The sequence below is a fragment of the Nematostella vectensis genome, chromosome 9 (assembly GCF_932526225.1).
Source record: "Nematostella vectensis chromosome 9, jaNemVect1.1, whole genome shotgun sequence".
Classification (NCBI taxonomy): Eukaryota; Metazoa; Cnidaria; class Anthozoa; order Actiniaria; family Edwardsiidae; genus Nematostella; species Nematostella vectensis.
In genome coordinates, this window is record NC_064042.1 from 1,955,977 (window position 1) to 1,974,340 (window position 18,364).

The following is an 18,364-nucleotide window of genomic DNA, read 5'->3' on the forward strand; positions in this document are numbered from 1 at the left end:
AACCTGTATGTTCTTAATCTCTAAGTCAATATTCGCGGGTGTATTGTTTGGCTAAATCAAGCTGGAGTAAAAAAGTTTGTTATTAGCTCGGCTCGGCCAGCGGGAACCCTGGGTCTTTTGGAGCGTGTGAAAGATCGTCAGCTGAAAAGGTCAGTATAGATCACAACACTCTCATAGACACCAGCGGAATTATCGTTTATTCATTTTTTTTTTCTACAAACATTTATTTGTACGCGAGGGACCGGCCCTTTGAGCCTTGTGAATAAGTTTGAGTTCACAAGGTTCGCGAACTTCACAACACTCAAAAGGACATGGGTAAATAAGTGAAAAATTCAGTTGTTTTCAGTATGCTTTAGGGTTGTTTTGTGCAGGTTTTTGCTGCTTTGATGGAACACAGCCGTAGATATCAGTTATAAATGCCAAATAAACACGAAAAACACGAAAAAGCAGCCGATCTCCTCTCACTTCACGTCCGTACGACGAGCAAAGGACCGTGAGAGACTTGACTCTAATGTAAATATGCTAATTACTTTATTCTAATGACCGTCCTTCTGAAGCCGTGTGAACGAGTGCTGACCGTTTCGCTTCTAAAGTCTGAGTGTCTGAAGGAAAACACCAAATTTGCAAGATGGCGCTGTCTTTGGCTACGCTTGTTACTCAGTTCAAATCAGTTCTGGAAAACCAAGGAGGAACGATCCGAAATGTTGTGATGGTGTTGCTCGTTTTCGGGCTACAGGCGATTGTATCGGGCGAAAATCTCTTCAGCTGCCCGACCAAAGATTACCGGGCTTACGGAGCCATGTTCATCTTTGTACCAGGGTTGTTACTATTCTTGGTCGCGATCTTCTTGAACGAAAACTTCTGGAAAATGGTCCGTGGCTGCTGTTACCACGAAGGTCCGCGTGATTTCAAGAAAAAAGTTGCTCCTTTTCTGTATCCAAGATGGGGTTGCACCAAAAAATTATGCGAGGTTATTTTCTACAGCATGATAGCAACTTGTCTCTGGGTTTTCTGGGCCTTCCTACATCGAGAATATTACACTTGCGCGGTGATGGGAAATAAGGCTGCCAAGCTTTTAAATACGACGGCTCAACAAAAAGTCAAAATTCTGGAGGATTTTCAGAAAGCGGCAGACACCTCGCAGATGATCGCGTTCATTTTACTGGCTCTGATGCTGTTTATACCTTTCGTCATCTTGACAGCCATGAGATGCTGCTTCCAGCGCCCGGATTCCAAGATCCCAAGTCCGTATCAATACAAGATTCTCGAGGCAGACTCTGCTGTCGAGACATTCAAATCCAAAATGACCGAGCTCGCCAAAGAGCAAGGCAAGCGAAAAGCCGAGATGTACTTTGCAGAGAAGACTCTCAGCGAGAAAAACCCATCCGAAATACTTGTGAAAGCGTACGAAGACCTGATGAAAATTGAGAAATACCCAGAAGCATTCCCAGATCTCGAGGAATACAAGTCAATCGAGGCTAACGCGGCGGTAGCAGCCTTTAAAGCGCAAGCAGAAAAAGCGGGAAAAGAACGAGTTGCTGTCACGTTTGTCGACAAATCTTGGACTGATATGGAGCAAAGGGACCCGTTTGGTGTGGTCGAAGATGTCTATGATTCTATGGTAGATCGCTACCCCCGGTCTACAGGAGACCGAAGTCAGCCTTACATCAAAGAGTATCCAGGAAAACACCATGAAAAAAAGAAAGGATACCAAATGGAGATAACAGAGGAGGTGTAATGGAGTTGACACTAGGCGAGCTACGTTGCAAGCCATGCCAGGGCCGTATCAGGGGGTGGGGCACTGGGGGAGACGTTCAAATATTTTCAAAAAGGTTGGTATTACCCCAACCCTAAAATTGGTAAAACCATGAAACCCTAACCTTATAAACAAAAAAACAAGGAATGGCTCGCTCGCTCGCAGGTTTTAATACCTAATGAACACCTTGTTTAAGTTGTACTGAGTTTGTTTTGCTTTGAGCAAATGTGAATAGTTTTATAGAAAAATAAAATTGATACTTAGACTATTAATCATTTAAGTGATAGTAAGAGTGTGTTCTGCATTGATAAAAGTCAATAGTTTAAAGGAAATACATATTTAAAAGGTTTAAGATAAATTATTTTGTTCAATTTGCGGTTTCAGAATAAAATGCTTACAAGAACGATGTACAAATAATTCGTGAGAAGGAATGTTTTTTGTAGCCTCCTAGTAGAAAGCCTTAGAAATAGATAATAATGTGTTTGTTTTAAGGGGTTTTCAATAGAATATTTACACAAGAATGTATTACAATACAGACTATCACAATATTTACATATTGTGATTTGCATACTGTATATCACTTCATGAAAATAAACACATTTTTCTTCTAGGGGCTCTAGTCATCCTTTCTTCCTTTCTAGTTTACCTTTGCATTATTTGCATAGAATAAATCTTTAGTTTACCAAATTTAATTTTTACACATGTCATTATTTATAGCTATATGACGGGAACAACAAAAATGTGGGGGGATGGGTGTGGGGGGATGGGTGGAGTTAGTGAGTACATCTGATCCCCCTCTTACACCAGTTTTGTCAAGACCTGTTACACCCTAGTTGTTATTGTTTTTTTTTTTTATTTAACTGTCTTTCCAATAAATTCAAGGATCTAGGTTACTGCAATTTTCAGTATTATGAGAACTTTCACCTACGTACCATTCCCTACATACTACAGCATTTCTCATCTCTTTCAACGATTGCTGTTAACTGGCTTGGTTGGACGCCATTAATGTGTAGACCTATGAAAGCAGTTCAAGGCTTTTGACTTGACAGAAGCCAAAATCTATATCATTTTGTACTTGGTGGTTCATGGATAACTCAAAATAACAGTTATAAAACCTATATAGAAACTTTGGGTTAGCAATTTCAATTTTATTTTACTTTAAGGATGTAACTTTGTAAAAGTAGACATGTATTTAACTAGCACTAACTCTGATCATCCTGTGAACCATTTAACAGCATATTGGTAAACATTTCAAAACTGTCAGTATTGAAGCCCTCAACTTTAGCTTCATAAGTTATCGGATCTAACTTCCTTTCAGGAGGAACCTCCTCAAGCCTTGCCCGCTCATACATCTGCACCCCTGATTTGAGCCAAACCATGTTTTTCACACCTTCATCTGAGCGCAAGTCTAAAGTGTTTAACTGGAAACAAAGGAATGAGAGTCTGATGCCATTTGTCATGATACACTGCCCTGTTAAGGGTTCTTCTAGGTCTTCCCCCATTTGATAGCCATGGTTACATGTTGCTTCGGCAACCAGCCTAGCAAATGTGAACATCATCCCTGAAAATTAAGAAAATTATAAGTTTTGCAATCATTCCATACTGTCGTTTAAACAACAATCGAAATGGTCGAGGTGCTGATTTAAATTATTTTTTAATATTGTTTTGCTTATATTCAGTCATGTTTGAGCATAGACTGCACTATAAAACTATCAACCATCATTTTGGCATCCTGTAGTGCCATGGCGGACGGCCATGTTTTGTATCAGCTCTGCCATTTGGCTCACTTAGAATTTGTGTAGGCAATTGTCCGTATTATTTGAACTTTATGACGACCTTATCCCAAAAAAAACAACGAGAAAACAACAGCGAGGTAGCAAGACTGCAAGCGACCGAAGATACAACCTGCTCTGACCTAGTCAGGGCCCTTGGCCAAGATATGGGGCTTGACATCGAATACTGCGACATATCGATAGATAACCCGCTTCCTATGTATAGCAAGGAAAGCAAGATCATAGTAAAATTTACACAAAGAGAAGACCAGAACAGAAAGAAGGTCGCCGGGAAGAAAGCCAACCACCTCAAAATCCTTCGAGAGTTGTGTAAAGATACCAATGTAGATGTTAGCAATAAAATTTATATTTCAGAATCACTGACTCCAAAGCGAAAGAAATTGTTTGGTGCAGTGAACAAGATGAAAAAGTAGTCACACTGGAAATACATATGGACAAACCAAGGGAAAGTCTTCTTCAAGAAAGACGAAAAATCATGTTCATACAAATTTGACTCACTACACAACATAGAACTTTCAAACGGAATGTACTTAAAAGTGGCTAAGGATGCAATGCTTAAGGTTGGCTTGTATTTCTCTTAATTCACATTCAAACCCAATCCTTGCCAACTCCTTGCGAACTCCAATAAAAACAGACAGGGGTTATTGTCGGCAAAATCCCAAGGGATGGCCCTTTGCACATGGTAAACTGAAATTCTTACCCCTAAGAGATAGCAAATTGGGTGTGGTTGAAGGAATTTTTTAACCTAAGGGATAGCAGAATTGAAACAAAAAAAGGGTAAACACCCCCTCAGGAATAGCAATTGTCAAATTTTATACCCTAAGAGATAACAGAATAAAAACAAATGGTAAAAATCACCTTAGGAATAGCAGTTGGTTGAATTTTATACCCTAAGAGATTGCAGATTCAGATAAAAATGTTAAAAATCCCCTTAGGAACAGTAGTTGGTCCAATTTTATACCCTATGAGATAGCAATATCGAAAAAAATCCTTCAACACCCCCTAAGGGATGGCAGTTGGTCGAAATTTTATACCTAAAAGATGTGACGATCACCCCTGTCTACTTTTCTGGAGAGTCCCTCCCCAGGTAATTCATCTTCCCTCTTTGAAATAAATTAAAACCAGCCAAGCTTGAACTCAAAAGGTTTCAATCCTATCCTTCTTACAGCAAGGTTTTATACTTAATGAAGTTAAGATTTTGCTAGGATGACAACATGGAGGTTGACAGGGGCTCTTTAAGTTTCTTTTAGCTTCACCTTGAGCTGAGATATCCCTGATTGACCAGTCCTTCTCTGTGTTGACCATCACCAGGGTATGCAGGTTGGGGTATGGTGCACCAGGGTAAAAGCCAGTATCCATCTCACCCTTAGTTTCCATCTGATGCAAGTTGAACACAGGAGCTATAATGTCAAGGTTCTCAAGGCTTTGCTTCTTGGTTGCATTCACTTGATCTGGATTTGCAAAGGGGCTCAAGATATTTTTAGAGGAGAGGAGAAACCCCAGGTTTCCAGACACTTGAACGTCTTGTTTCCCGCGCGGCCAGGTGGCTGATACATGTGGCTTGTAGGACAATGTCATGTCCAATAAGCCTGGAAATCTGTTAAAAAAAAAAGTATTTAAATAGGAAAAATATAATTGCGAGGAAGAGGAAGTATGAAATATAAGCATAAAGTTAGTTGTTCTGACACTGGACATGACTTGCTGGGTGCTTTTTTTTCTTATTTTATATGCTATATTTCATTTTACTTTGAATGAGAAAATGTGTTAATTTGGGGAAATATAATTATTCGCTACACTGATTTTATTTGATGGGGGTATCTATTTGGGGGCATGTAAACACCTCTGACGTACAGCACATGGCCTTCATTAATTGGTATTTTCCAAAAAATTATATATTATCGTTTTTATGTTGATGTTAGGTTTAGAACAAAGACATTCAAATATAATACACTAATTGTAAGAGTGGGCTGCCTGTGTCTCTGATACGTACCTATCCGCAAGACTCCAGACAACCTTCATCATGTTTTGCATCAAAGGCATTGCGCACGTTGTTTTCGTAGATCTTTCCCCCTCATAATTAAACAATCTGGTCTGCAAGACGCACTGTCGGTATCTAGACATCAACTCATCGCGATCTATTGCCTCGAACGTATTCTCTGACCCAAACGTCGGCATGTCACCCACCAGAACTGACTTCGTCAAATAGAGACCCTGTGAGTCTGACTCTAAAGTTCTCGTTTTTGAGTGAAAAATGTAGGGTTTTACCATAGTACTAAGCCTTGAGCAGCGAAAAAAAGCATAGTCGCGGATATGAGGCTTCAAATTCCTACGAAAATGTCCGTGAAATAACCTTGATTGCAGCAACATGTTGACCGCCATCTTCTTTTTTTAACTCGTACCAGGCATCCTCAGTGATAATCTGTTTCAATGTCAGGAGGGAGGGGTAGGAAAATTTTGAAAAATGATTACTAATTAGTTGGAATTTTTTTCTACTAAAATAAATACAATTTAAAATAAAGTTTGTTTATTAACGAATACTAAAAAAACTCAAATCTTTATATGACTATTTTTTTCTCTAATTTACATAGAATTCTACATTTTCTAACACCCTCCCCCACGAGAAAATTCGTCGCACCCTTTGTGATTGTTACTACGCAGGTCGCCAGGGCGACAGAGGAAGTAAAGTTTATCGTTCGCACGGTGATCGCCATATTGATTCTCCGACTGGTTTGAGAGAGCTGCCAAGACGAATTATTAGAATTTTCACTTCTAAACAACATGGTGAGTAAACCAAACTTTCCCATGATATAGTTTATAGGTTTTATTTTATAACTGTTCGATTTGATGTTGATTGTGATCGATTTTTCGCCGAATTTGAAGCGATTTTCTAAGAGTGTATTTGTGGACTCTTCTTGCAGCCCAACAGCACTGTTGTTTCGGTCGACTCGGCCGGATCGTCTGGATCAAGGCGATCTTGGACTCGTCAGTACCGGACAGTTAATAAAACATCTACAGTGGTAAGATTTGGCTTACTACGTTGCTTATGCTTAGGATCTTTACTGTGATTTCGTTTTTAGCTCGACTCTACTACACTGAACACACGACACTGCTTTCCTACACTTCCCTTTCCATCTACACTTATGTTAGCTAGAATGCCAGGTTTTATGTTATAAATAAATATATATTGACAAAAATTAATTATTTACTGGTTATTTGACCCAGGATGAGAACTTATTCGGCTCGCCACAGAGAACAACTAAACCTCGTAAACAAATGGGAGGTGAAGAGCTTCTTGTCGAGCGACGTTCAAGATCAGCACCAAATGCAACTGGTAAGATCTTATTACTGGAAAACCTGACATGTACTTGCATATCTGAAGGAACAAATATATGTTTGTGGATGAATAGTTTATGATCTCACATCGATTCTTCTTTAAGGGCGAACACCAAAGACACAAGAGCCAGAAACAATCCAAGTTATAACCAAGGATTTGATCCGGAGACTACGGTAAAAAATAAATTTACTCACTGAAAAAATAGGGTTTACTTCAGTGAGACTTAACTTGCTCAAGTCTTAGAGGAGACAAATTAGCTAGGAGTTTGGGCTATGGAGATTTCACTGTATTTCAAGGTTTATCTAGGGAAGCAAAGACAAAGGAGAAAACATAGGCTTTAGATGGTTATGCGTTTAAAATGTGTAAATGGATATGCATTATCTTCACTTACATTTGCCATATGTTAGAAAACTGTAATTCAGGTAATATGCTACCCTTGGTAAATAAAGATTATTGTATTGTTGCTAGATCTAGCAAGAAAGTTCACAGGTATTCTCTCCTTCCTTTGCTAGTGAAAAGCTGTTTTAAAGTGCACAATCTAGGGTTAGAGTATTAAAGGGATATTGGCTAATGATCCTACCCCATAGTTTTTTGGGGAAACTGGTCTCAAGAGATGTATATTGTTGTTCGTCTCTTGAGCTTATTTTTCTGTGGTTGTTGTTGTAGGATCCCTGAGGAAGACCCTTCTGGTCGTTCAATGATCTTGGACTGGTCTGAATTTTCGCGAATCAAATCAGCTTCCCGTGTTATTTCCAAAGAAGAGAGAGAAGCTGCCCACAACGAGATGAAGAGAAAGAAGGAGGAACTGCAGAATGCATCTGAGGAGAGGAAAATCTTTATGCAGATGATGGACTTGAAAAGGAAGGAAAATGAAAAGCTCACTGACTTAGAAATTGTAAGTTCTTCTAAATATGTCAAGGTTATGCACATGACTCAACCACCTTCTGGTACTGGGCTTGTGAGGAGGGCTAGGAAGCTGTACCACCTGCAAACACAAAGAATGTAAAAGAAATACTACCATTTCATAGTCTTTTTTCTGTCCCTGTTTCTTATGTTTTCGTTATTTTTCTAGGAAGCCCAGCAGAAAAGCCAACATTTGCTTGAAAATGCCAACAAACAAATGGAAGAACAGGAGGATGAAATTAAAAAATTAAATGAGGTGAGATATTCTTTTTGAGAGTTCAAGTAATTAATAGCTTATAATAAAATAAACAATTCTTTAATCCTTGTGACAGAACCAAAACAGCAAAGGGCCACTGTGACCTCTAAACCCCATTCTTTGTATCTTGACCTTGATGTTCAAAGATGCCTTGAAATTTATCCTTCTAAAGTATTGAAATCCATCTTAAATTTTTTACAGCTCATTTTGAATGCCAAGTGCCATGCCATTCGAGACGCACAGCTCATTGAAAAGGTGGAAGTAAAGAAAGAGCAGTTGGTTGAAGAGAAGCGATTAGACGAGATGATGGAAGTTGAGCGTCTCAAGAAGCTTCAAGAGGAAGAGGAGCGAGAAAAAGAGAGGCATATCGAGCGATTGAAGGGTGCTGCAGTTCTAAATATCCAGATTGAAGACAATAAGCAACAACGATTGCTGGAAGAGGAGAAAAAAGACCAGGAGACACAAGTAAGTAAAGCTCTTAATACTTCTCTCAATTTCTCAGCAGGAACAAGCTGCTTTGGAGCTTTTTTTTTGTTTTCTCTTGTGTTTTGATAAAATCATCATACTGTACATTGCTGGGCTTGTCTGTACCTCCCCATTTCATCACTGCCAGTTAGTAGCAGTTGTCACTGTGTCCTCACAAATTCATGTTTTATTTGTTGTCCCATAGGCTATGCTGCAGTACCTTGAAAGGCTAAAGGACGAAGATATGGAAGCCCTTGTCAAGAAACATGAGACTCAGAAAAACCTAATGAAAGAGGTGGCCAAAGCTAATGAGGAGATAAAGCGACAGAGCGAGGTCAAGAAACAGCAGGAGAAAATGGAGGAGCTAAAGGTGATGGAATACTTGAAGCAGAAGGCTGAGCGTGAGGAGGCGTACCAGAGGGAACAGGAGAAGATTAGGATAGAGAAGGAGAAAGAGATTGCACGTCTGAGGGCTCTGCAGGAGAGAGCTAAGGATGTCCAGGCAGAAAAGGATGCACTAAGGGCCAAGCGAAACCAGGAGGAAGCTGAGAGGGAATGGAGACGAAAGGAGAGAGAGGAAGCTGAGAAACAGTGAGTATTGAAAAAAAATGGGATAAAGCAAAATCTGATCCGTGTTTTTTCACTGTTTTTATACTAATTAAACTCATTAGTAAGAACTATGTATGAAGTGATTTTGTAACCTTTTATAAGTTGCCCTTAAGTACTGAACTAAAAGTTCAAAACGTTGGCAGGGCACAAAACATTTTTATCTAAAGTTGACAACGTTCTACATTCTGAATGAATCTCTTTTAGGAAACAAACTGAAGAAATGCTACGTCAAGCACGAGAAAACCAAGTAAAGAACAAGGAGCATTTCCTGGCCGTCCAGGCTAAGAGGGACCGAGCAGAATTTGAACGTGTCTTACGAGTGCAAAAAGAGCAAATGCACAAAGACGAGGAAGCTGAACACGTGTCTCAGGTCCGCCGCCACCAATATGCCGACGAGGTCAGACAGCAGATCAGAGAGAAAGAGAAGGAGAGGGTGAAAAACAGGAACGCCTTCTTTGAGGAGGGGATCAAACTCGACCAGGAAGCGAAGGCCAGGTAAGCAGTTAACTCCTGGAAATATGCGACAAGTTTCTTCATGATATCCATGACCAAAGTCATGTATAGAAATCAGCCACGGCCTGAAAAAAGGTCATATCATTTGAATATTTTTACGCTTTCCCCTCTCTTTCAAACGATCTTGGAATCTATAACTCATCCCTGCGCTTTCTCTAGACGACAAAAACTCGACGAAATCAAACGACGCAAGCTTCACGAGCTCAAAGACGCTGGAGTACCAGACAAGTACTGCAACGAAGTCGCACGACGAATCGAGGCCCCGCCGCCATCGCTATCCAGATTATACTAGAAGCTACTAGATATCCAATATAAACAATGTCACATATCAATCTAATAGAAGGATTTTAGCTAAATTTGAAACAACTGAAGCCTTATTTATCGGGCTAATACTTGTACATGGGTAGCATTCCTTTTTTGATGCTTTTATTGCCTATTGGGTTTCATCTGTTCATTGTATAGTATGTCCTATTTCTTGATTGTAAATAGCCGTGGAAGGAAATCTAGTTGAGCAGTTCTCTGTTAAGAGTGAAAAATAAAAGTCTTTTTTAGAAAATGTTTTTGAATTTTACAATCGCAGTCTCAACTTCGTATTTGAAAAGATAAAGTGTGTATTGTTAGTAGACATTGTGGGCCCGACAACCTCGGAAAAATCACCGGGCGATACTCCATCGTAAGTTAGAGGGGGAGATTTTAAAACGCTAAAAGATAGGACGACCAGGACGAACAGGAGGGGGCCCAAAAGGGACTTTCAAGGCATTTTCTCCTGTATTTTAGATAATGTCTCATATATCTACTGTATTTTTTGCTGCTTAAAGGGGGAGGGGGGCTAGGCCACCCCTCTGGCTACGCCGCTGGCATTAGACATTCTGGTACCAAAATAAAATTTATGGTGCAGGTAGAATTTTTTCTACATACACTTTAGAGTCCATGTATCTAATACGGCATGGCTTCTAGCCCTTGCTCTTATTTGGAAATGAGTGCTTCCAGCTAGTGGATCAATAAAACTTCGGATTACTCGAACTCTCCGTCACCCGCTAACTTGAGCTTGATTTTCACTTGGCTTGCAGGCGTCCGTAACGGGTATCGACGAGTTCGAGTTTTCTATGAGTCAATAGATAGTCAACGAGACTCGTAGCGCCGAGTTAACTATTTGACTCATAGAAAACGAGAACGAGTAGTCTAATTGTTAAAGTATAAATCCACTCACATACTACCTTCGAATAACTGACAATTTTAGTAATAATTCATGTTGTTTTTGTGAAAAACGCCGGTTTTTTCGTTCGCTACTCGCTATCGCTCAATAGATCGTGAGTACGGGAGCCAATCAAATTGCTGGATTCGTGTTAGTATGTGAGTAGATTTATACTAATATAGTATATATTATACAGCCATTGTCTAACCCTATTAGCATCTTCTGACCTTCGATTGTCAATAACCCAAATAATATAAAGTTTCACGCGAGATATATTCCCTAACAACCAAACCGACCAAAAACCACAATATGAAACAGAATAGCGAAGATCCAAACGAAAACGTTACCCTGCGAGCTGACGAAGATGGAGCTCCAGACGAGTCGTTGAACGTAGAGCCGCGTGTTACACTGAAGCGCTCGTTAGGAGTACCCACAGGGGTATCTCTACTTGTCGGGATAATCATAGGCTCAGGGATCTTCGCTACTCCGAAATGGGTGATGGTGTACTCGGGATCTGTGGGGCTAAGCCTCGTCGTGTGGTGCCTTGGAGGGCTTATAAGCCTCTTTGGAAGCCTGTGTTACATTGAACTGGGGCTGATGATCCCGGTGTCTGGAGGAGAATACGAGTATTTGCTTGAAGCCTTTGGTCCACTACCTGCATTTTTGTTCGCTTGGCTTTACTCCCTCTTTATCAAGAACATGGGGATTGTGATTTTGCTGTTGGTGTTTGGGGCGTATGTCACCGAGCCTTTCTATCCCGGCTGCAATGAACGGGAGGATCTGGAGCGCCTCAGGAAGCTGATTGCCGCGGCTAGTTTAGGTGGGCTGTTAATTAGAAATCGGCGCCAAGTATTTCGATTACTTGACTAAAACATTAGTTTAAGGCTTTTAATTCAATTTGGAAGTTCAATTGCATAGAAGAAAAAAAAGGACCATGGAATTTTTCCCTGACAGCCTAAATAGTTATGTTAATTGGGTCCGCTAAGCGGATAAGATATTTATAAGGTGTTTTGGGACAACTGGTACAAATTGTTTTTAACAAAGTATCAAGTAGCCCTTCTAGGGCCCCCGAATGGTCTTTGGCGAGCACTTGCGAGCTTGGGAGCACCCCGTTTTTTATGCGAGACCGAGAATTTCAAGTTTTCGAATAAATCGAGCAGCGAGCACATCGGAAAATATAATGCGAGCACGACCGAAAAAATTGCGCGAGCATGCGAGCATTAGCCGAAAACTGCGAGCACATTGAAATTTCGGGGGACCATTCGCAGGCCCTCCTTCTGGGCTTCCGTGGTAATTTTGGCACACACGCTATGCTGTTATGTCTGGGTCGATATTCCTTGGCTATACGTATATTTGTACCATGCAAAATAACATTGCTTTTCATACATACGTTATTTTTTTTAACTAAATATTTGTTCAGATGAAAGTTGCTAACCCTTAAGATCACTACGATTCATTTTCTCTAAATGATTCAGTTACAATTATTTGCCATAGAGAGATGCAATTCTGTGAAACCTTATTTTTTTTGCGTTCTAGTCACCGTTGTTTACATTCCTCCAGTTTCTGAAGTGTCTCGTTCCAGGCCTCTAGGCTGTTCGGTCATCTTTTTAAAGGCCGGTGTACACTTGCAATTTTTATGCAATTCTTTGTCGCATTGTCGCGGCCATTCATACACGCGTGCTGCAACTACAAAGTGCCAATGTTACCTCAGCGATTTTTGTCTCTGCGATATCATTATTTTAAATCCGCATGATTAAAGCAGACCAAGAGTATCGTGGGGAAGAGGCTTTATTTCATGTTGTTTTTCTCCCTATGCAGGGGTAGTAGTCTTCCTCAACTGTGCTAGCGTTAAGTGGTCAAGCCGAATCCAGGTTGGCTTCACTGTTGCTAAGATGGTTGCCATAGTGATGCTCGTCTTTACTGGCGTTGTTAGGATTGCAATGGGTGAGTTACAAACTCTCATTAAAGAGTTCTGCTTTTCTGGGGATTGGCTGATTCTTCCCATAATCCACAGCGTACCCAACTTAGCGTCTTATTTAGCCCCCAGTTCCCCCACCAGTTGCACAAGTTAAACTTAAACGTTAGGATCTGGGCCTTTTTTCAAGATGGTGGCCGCCAGCGAAAACGTAGTATAAAAATTTTGGACTCTACCAAAAATATAGTATGTTATGTATAAAGAAATCGAGCGAGTTGGATACGCAACACATCTTCTTGAACCCCGGTTTTTTTTGCCAGATTTTTATTCAATTCTGAATAAAAAGCAAGATTATTGCTGTGTAATTTTAAAGGTCACGTATCAAGTTTTGCGGATGTTTTTGAGGGGAGTGAAACGCGCGTCGGTCTGGTCGGGTTCGCGTTCTACAACGCACTCTTCTCTTACGATGGGTGGTAAGTACAAAGATGCGGCACCAGGTAACCATAGTTACAATAAGCTATGACGATTGACGCTATGTGGGGAATCTCGTTCCCTGTGCCTTTCCTTTTTGATCGATAAAGGCCTAATCGTCCATTTAGTGGCGACGACAGAGGGAGAAGGGTGTGGTTGTGGGAGAAGGGTGTGGTTGTGGGAGAAGGGTGTGGTTGTGGGAGGAGGGTGTCGCGAGATATGGTAAAGGCTTGAAAATTGAGGTACATTGTGGCGATTTGCGTTTTAGTACTTAAAATCTCACCTTTATGAATTTGCAGCTCCGACCCTTTGGTTTATTTGAACAGACGTTGACTGATTCTTTTGGGTTTTCTATTCCACAGGAACAACGTTAACTATTGTGTGGAGGAATTGAAAAATCCAAAAAGGTAAAGGTCTACAAAGTAAAGCGCGAAAGGTAATAAACAAGTAGAAATTCCTATTTTTTTGTCGCTCAATTATATTTTTAGTTCGCTGCTTAGAACGCCTCGATTAGTTAAAAAGCTATTGTGTACTTTGCTATTGCTTAGGAACCTTCCTCTGTGTATCTGGATCTCCATCCCCGTGGTAACTCTGTCATATGTACTCGTCAATGTCGGATACCTGGCGGTTCTTAGTCCAGTTGAAATACAAGAATCCAACGCAGTCGCTGTTGTAAGTAGTCGGTAACTGAAAACAACGGCTAAGAAGACGAGACAAATAACAGCATATTTTAATCATTAAGCTATGTTTACAACAAGATTGGTGGCGATGTCATTGTCAATCATCTCTGATTTGCCACCAAACGTTTTGTCGCGTTTGCTGTTAGCTGATGTGAATTACTTGTCACAGACGCTAGCTTATCGTCTATATGGAGTTATGGCCTGGACAATGCCCTTCCTGGTAGCCTGCTCAGTTTTTGGTTCTGTCAACGGTTCCTGCTTTGCTCTCGGACGGTAAATAATATGTTTCTTATTTGATTCAATTCTGATTGCATTACACTAGGCCTGATTCCTGATAGTCTGGCAAAACCACCCTGGATTCCTCGGCTGAAGATAAATTTTATTGTGGGTGTAACCGTCGGAACTTGACATTTACCGTGAGGTTACGAAAAATGTAGAAACAAATGCAATACTGAAAGCAAAACTATCAGGTTCTGACACCAGCCAAAAAGTAGGCAAAAATAAATGGAATGAAACGAAAACGATCGAGCGAAAGGCAACGTGAGAACGAATACATGATGCAAGGCGTGGACTTATAAGTGTTACGAGGTTTTTGGGTGTGATTCTTTTATGGTATTGGGGGTAGCCGGGGATCGTACACGCTGAGCAAGGGTTGACCGTCTTCGTTGTTCTTTATTGCACCGCTTGAGTCTTTACAAATGGTAGAGCTACCACTGGCTAGCGGGAGGTTGGCTGTAAGAAGGCAAGTGCTTTCGGAAGGTACTGAAAGAACATCTCTTTCCCGGAAAGTTGACGAAGCCAACTTTAGAGAGTCCTGACTAAACCAACCCAGAGCACTGTCGTGAAGTGTCCTCGCAACAGTTACAGCACAATCCTAGAGCTAGTTACTATGCTGCTCAATTTATACTAATCTTATTAATAAACTGGTCAAACTGGTTTAAAGGATGATGTAAGAATAGAAGATCGGGTGTTGACTTTGGGAAGAAAATCAACGATGAAATAATAAATGACTTATAATAAATTCCTCCGATAAAAATAGCAAGAGCAGTATAAAAGGAAGAGTTTGACTATAGTAATATGCAAAATTAAGTAATTTAACAGCGGTAAGATTAAGGATAAAGGTAATCGTTAAACTGTTATTTTAAGCCTGGCAAATATAAAACCTGTTTTGCTAAACAGTAACTACGCATGCTTAGTCAAGCAATGAAGAGATCCACGTAAAGCAAATAAGTGAAGTGTCGAATGGAAAGTGAAAGTAAATATCTGAAGTGTCGGAAACGACTTTTGCATTGATTAACAATTCCTTCATAACATAAGGATTTATCAACAAATTTCCCTGAGCAACTGCATTTCTCGCTCCCGCACCACGCCTCGCAAGCAATGCGTCTCCTTTGCTCAACGGTACTAAAAAAAACTAACAGATACTGTAAAAAACAGCCGCTTTTATACTCGCTTGGGGACGCGCATTTTTCTAGGGACGCTAACATTTACTACCGTTCAAATTACTCAGCGTCCATTGTCCTGTCAAATTTAGAAACTAATCTTCCTGGGAAATGGTAAAAGGACGCTAAACTTAAGTCAATTATCACTATCAAGCTATTGATACTAATCTAAAGGAATTTGAAACATGTTGAAAGTAAATTCCTAAACGTGTACGGATCGAATTAGAATCACGTTTGAGAAACAATCCGTAAAATACGTAAAACAATTATAATCGCAATCCAAAAATCGCTTACTTAAAATCTTTGCAAAATCTAAAATAACCCAAAATACCACCCGGTCACATGGGTTTGCGATTTACCTCACCCCCAAGTCTATTATATTATCATCATCATCGTCATCATCCTTCATCATCATCATCATCATTATCATTATTAAAGTTGTTGTTTTTGTTGTTCCTGTTGTTATACTACTGTTATTCATTATGTACGAACCGTTTTGTTTTTTATAGTCTGACATACGCTGCGGCCCGAAATGGTCATCTTCCTCGAATCATGGCGATGATTCACAAAAAGAAAAGAACTCCTCTTCCTGCCATCTTATTCTCGGTGAGACTCGAACTATATTTTTAAAGGTTGGTGGTGGGCACGCTAATTATCAAATTGTTTATAAGTTGAACTATTTTGTCCTAACAATTAACTAGACAACATGATTCTTGTGTGCTGATGGTCTATTCTCATTCAGGCCTTCATTTGCGTTCTCATGATGATTCCCGATGTATCGACGTTTTCGTCTCTTCTCAACTACTTTAGTTTCCTGACATGGGTGAACTACGGTGCCACCATCTCGGGCCTCCTGTGGATGCGTTACAGAAAACCCGACGTGCACAGGCCTTATAAGGTAAATTACTTGACGTTTACATTCCTTATAAGGTTAATTACCAGTCGTTTACATTCCTTATAAGGTTAATTACCAAACATGTACCTTCCTTATAAGTAAATTACCAAACATATATATTCCCTTTGAGGCAAATAATCAGACATGTGCTTTTCTTATAAGATGAATCTCCAGATGTGTATAAAGACATTCTTTAGAAGTGGCCATGGTCTTTGCTTGTGTCAACAGGTCTTCATACTTATCCCATGCCTGATACTGCTTCTCTCGCTGTATCTTGTTATTGCGCCATTTTACGAGGCACCCATAGCTTCATCGTTTGCAACGCTGTTCGTTTTGGCTGGAATTCCCGTGTACTTTGTATTTGTGCGCTTCAAATTACTCCCCAAGTGTGTCTTTGAAGCTTTTGGTATGTACAGATCATAACCTACACTTATCATCTTAGTAACTGTGTTTTTGGCACTTCAGCGACCTGGATTATGCAAATAGAAACAATATATAATTATAAAATGGTTAACTATTTCTGCCTTTCTCTACCAACTCGGCTAAATGATTGCCACTGAATAAACAACACTTTTTTTTTTGTTTCTTGTTAGATCGAGCCACACTTCAACTTCAGAGTCTTCTAGACGTCTCTCTTCCAGAGTCAGGAAAAGATCTTCTCTAGCCCCGAGTTTTCCGTTTGGCGAATGAAACAAACACAACCGAAACTCAGCTGTTGCCAGAGGCGTACCCAGGGGGTGCGTAGGGAGCGAACTCCCTTGACCATTTCTAAGCATTTTATGATCGTCAAACACTATCCATTTTCCTCTTAGACTGTTAGCAAACAATCTTGGGTATGAGCGTGGTTGTGGTATGGCGCACACAAGTTTTCCTATAGACCTAGGTATCATTGTCAGTAGGCCTAGAGAACTCTATCTCTTATGGTATAGAAACCGTAGAAAAGACGACAAGCCAAATAGAAAAGTAACTTGTAATCTCTGGCAAGCATAGAGTACTGATATGATACGGACTGAGGCACTTGCCTCGTCACGATTCCGAAAAAATATAATCATATATTTTGTCTCTTTCAAGCATGAATAGACCTCCTCAGAACCTCCTGCGCGGCAGTCTTGTAAACCCCTCTCTACTCTTTCCTTTCAATATTAGCGGCTGGGGCCTGATACCTGGACTGAGTCAGTTCAATTCTGCTCTCCTTTATGATCCCACAATTACCATTTAACTCACCCACTCCCTCAAGGAAAGCGCTACAAAATGTCGTAAAACACCAAAAAGACATTTGTCTCTTGGAATCTGCTTCTCTTTTTATTTCTTCATTATACATACACCTATTTTACATACACTTATTTCAAATAAGGTTGCACACAAGAATCCACAAAGCGAAGACCCAAGATACACTCAAAAGGCCATTGCCAAATCGCGGATACTGAATCCAATTATTCAACTTCGTGACCCAGGTGACGGCAACGCAACGAGCCCTCACAAAAGAACTTGCATTTGGTTGTTTTAGCCACATCGACAACCAAAGATTACAGTGCGACTTCATGTTTTATTTGCGTTCATACAAATGGACAAGACAGAAATCACTAGCTCATGGTTGTTTAAAATAACACAAACAATCATTATTTGACTTTGCAGATTCAGCTTTAGTAGGGGCTCTTGGTAAAAGAGCAATCCAACCTATTCAAATCTTTCCGAAGGGCCGCACCAGGAGGGGGGGGGGGGGGGGGGCACATGCCCCCTGATTTCAGCCATGAACTGAAATCAGGGTTTTTATGTCAGTACACTATTCATAGTTGCATTTGAGTAATGATCAGGGGAGGGGGGCGGAGCGGATGTGTGTGCGTGTGCGTGTGTTTTACATGAACGCACGGTTCTTACATGTACCTTAATAATGTTACAAGTGTCAAATGTATAAATCAGTTGCTTGATAAATCCACTCTAGCGAATGGGAAATAATCGGGAACAGAAATTGGAAAAAAATAAATTCATAAAAAGTACTGATAAACAATAGAAAAAAAGGCAGAGCCAATTTGCCCGAGCATCGAACCTCAGATCAGATTAAGCGAGAGAAAAAATACACCATACTTCCAGACATACGCTGAAACGCCGTATGGCAGCTAAAGCTTTACGGCTAGGC

At 40.3% G+C, this 18,364-nt stretch overlaps 4 protein-coding genes across 4 annotated transcripts; 3 read left to right on the forward strand and 1 right to left on the reverse strand.

Moving 5' to 3' along the window:
* Nucleotides 1-189: 189 nt before the first annotated feature.
* On the forward strand, nucleotides 190-2,366 carry LOC116616869 (calcium homeostasis modulator protein 5-like). Its single transcript, XM_032378973.2, has one exon. The coding sequence runs from the start codon at nucleotides 629-631 to the stop codon at nucleotides 1,736-1,738; it is 1,110 nt and encodes a 369-aa protein (XP_032234864.1). The 5' UTR covers nucleotides 190-628; the 3' UTR covers nucleotides 1,739-2,366.
* A 245-nt stretch (nucleotides 2,367-2,611) lies between these two features.
* On the reverse strand, nucleotides 2,612-5,952 carry LOC5509952 (39S ribosomal protein L37, mitochondrial). Its single transcript, XM_001630373.3, has 3 exons — nucleotides 5,540-5,952; nucleotides 4,806-5,146; nucleotides 2,612-3,317 (listed from the first exon to the last, which is right to left on the reverse strand). The coding sequence occupies exons 1-3, from the start codon at nucleotides 5,926-5,928 to the stop codon at nucleotides 2,959-2,961; spliced, it is 1,089 nt and encodes a 362-aa protein (XP_001630423.2). The 5' UTR covers nucleotides 5,929-5,952; the 3' UTR covers nucleotides 2,612-2,958.
* A 225-nt stretch (nucleotides 5,953-6,177) lies between these two features.
* On the forward strand, nucleotides 6,178-10,185 carry LOC5509925 (cilia- and flagella-associated protein 45). The gene is made up of 10 exons (XM_001630391.3): nucleotides 6,178-6,330; nucleotides 6,468-6,566; nucleotides 6,772-6,880; nucleotides 6,987-7,056; nucleotides 7,550-7,778; nucleotides 7,956-8,042; nucleotides 8,244-8,507; nucleotides 8,713-9,098; nucleotides 9,321-9,611; nucleotides 9,789-10,185. The coding sequence occupies exons 1-10, from the start codon at nucleotides 6,328-6,330 to the stop codon at nucleotides 9,919-9,921; spliced, it is 1,671 nt and encodes a 556-aa protein (XP_001630441.1). The 5' UTR covers nucleotides 6,178-6,327; the 3' UTR covers nucleotides 9,922-10,185.
* Nucleotides 10,186-10,311: 126 nt separating this feature from the next.
* On the forward strand, nucleotides 10,312-17,324 carry LOC5509950 (b(0,+)-type amino acid transporter 1). The gene is made up of 10 exons (XM_048732945.1): nucleotides 10,312-11,644; nucleotides 12,643-12,768; nucleotides 13,113-13,212; nucleotides 13,573-13,617; nucleotides 13,759-13,882; nucleotides 14,060-14,163; nucleotides 15,842-15,938; nucleotides 16,075-16,230; nucleotides 16,456-16,633; nucleotides 16,821-17,324. Exons 1-10 carry the CDS (start codon nucleotides 11,134-11,136, stop codon nucleotides 16,889-16,891), a joined length of 1,512 nt encoding a protein of 503 aa, XP_048588902.1. The 5' UTR covers nucleotides 10,312-11,133; the 3' UTR covers nucleotides 16,892-17,324.
* The last annotated feature ends 1,040 nt before the right edge of the window (nucleotides 17,325-18,364 follow it).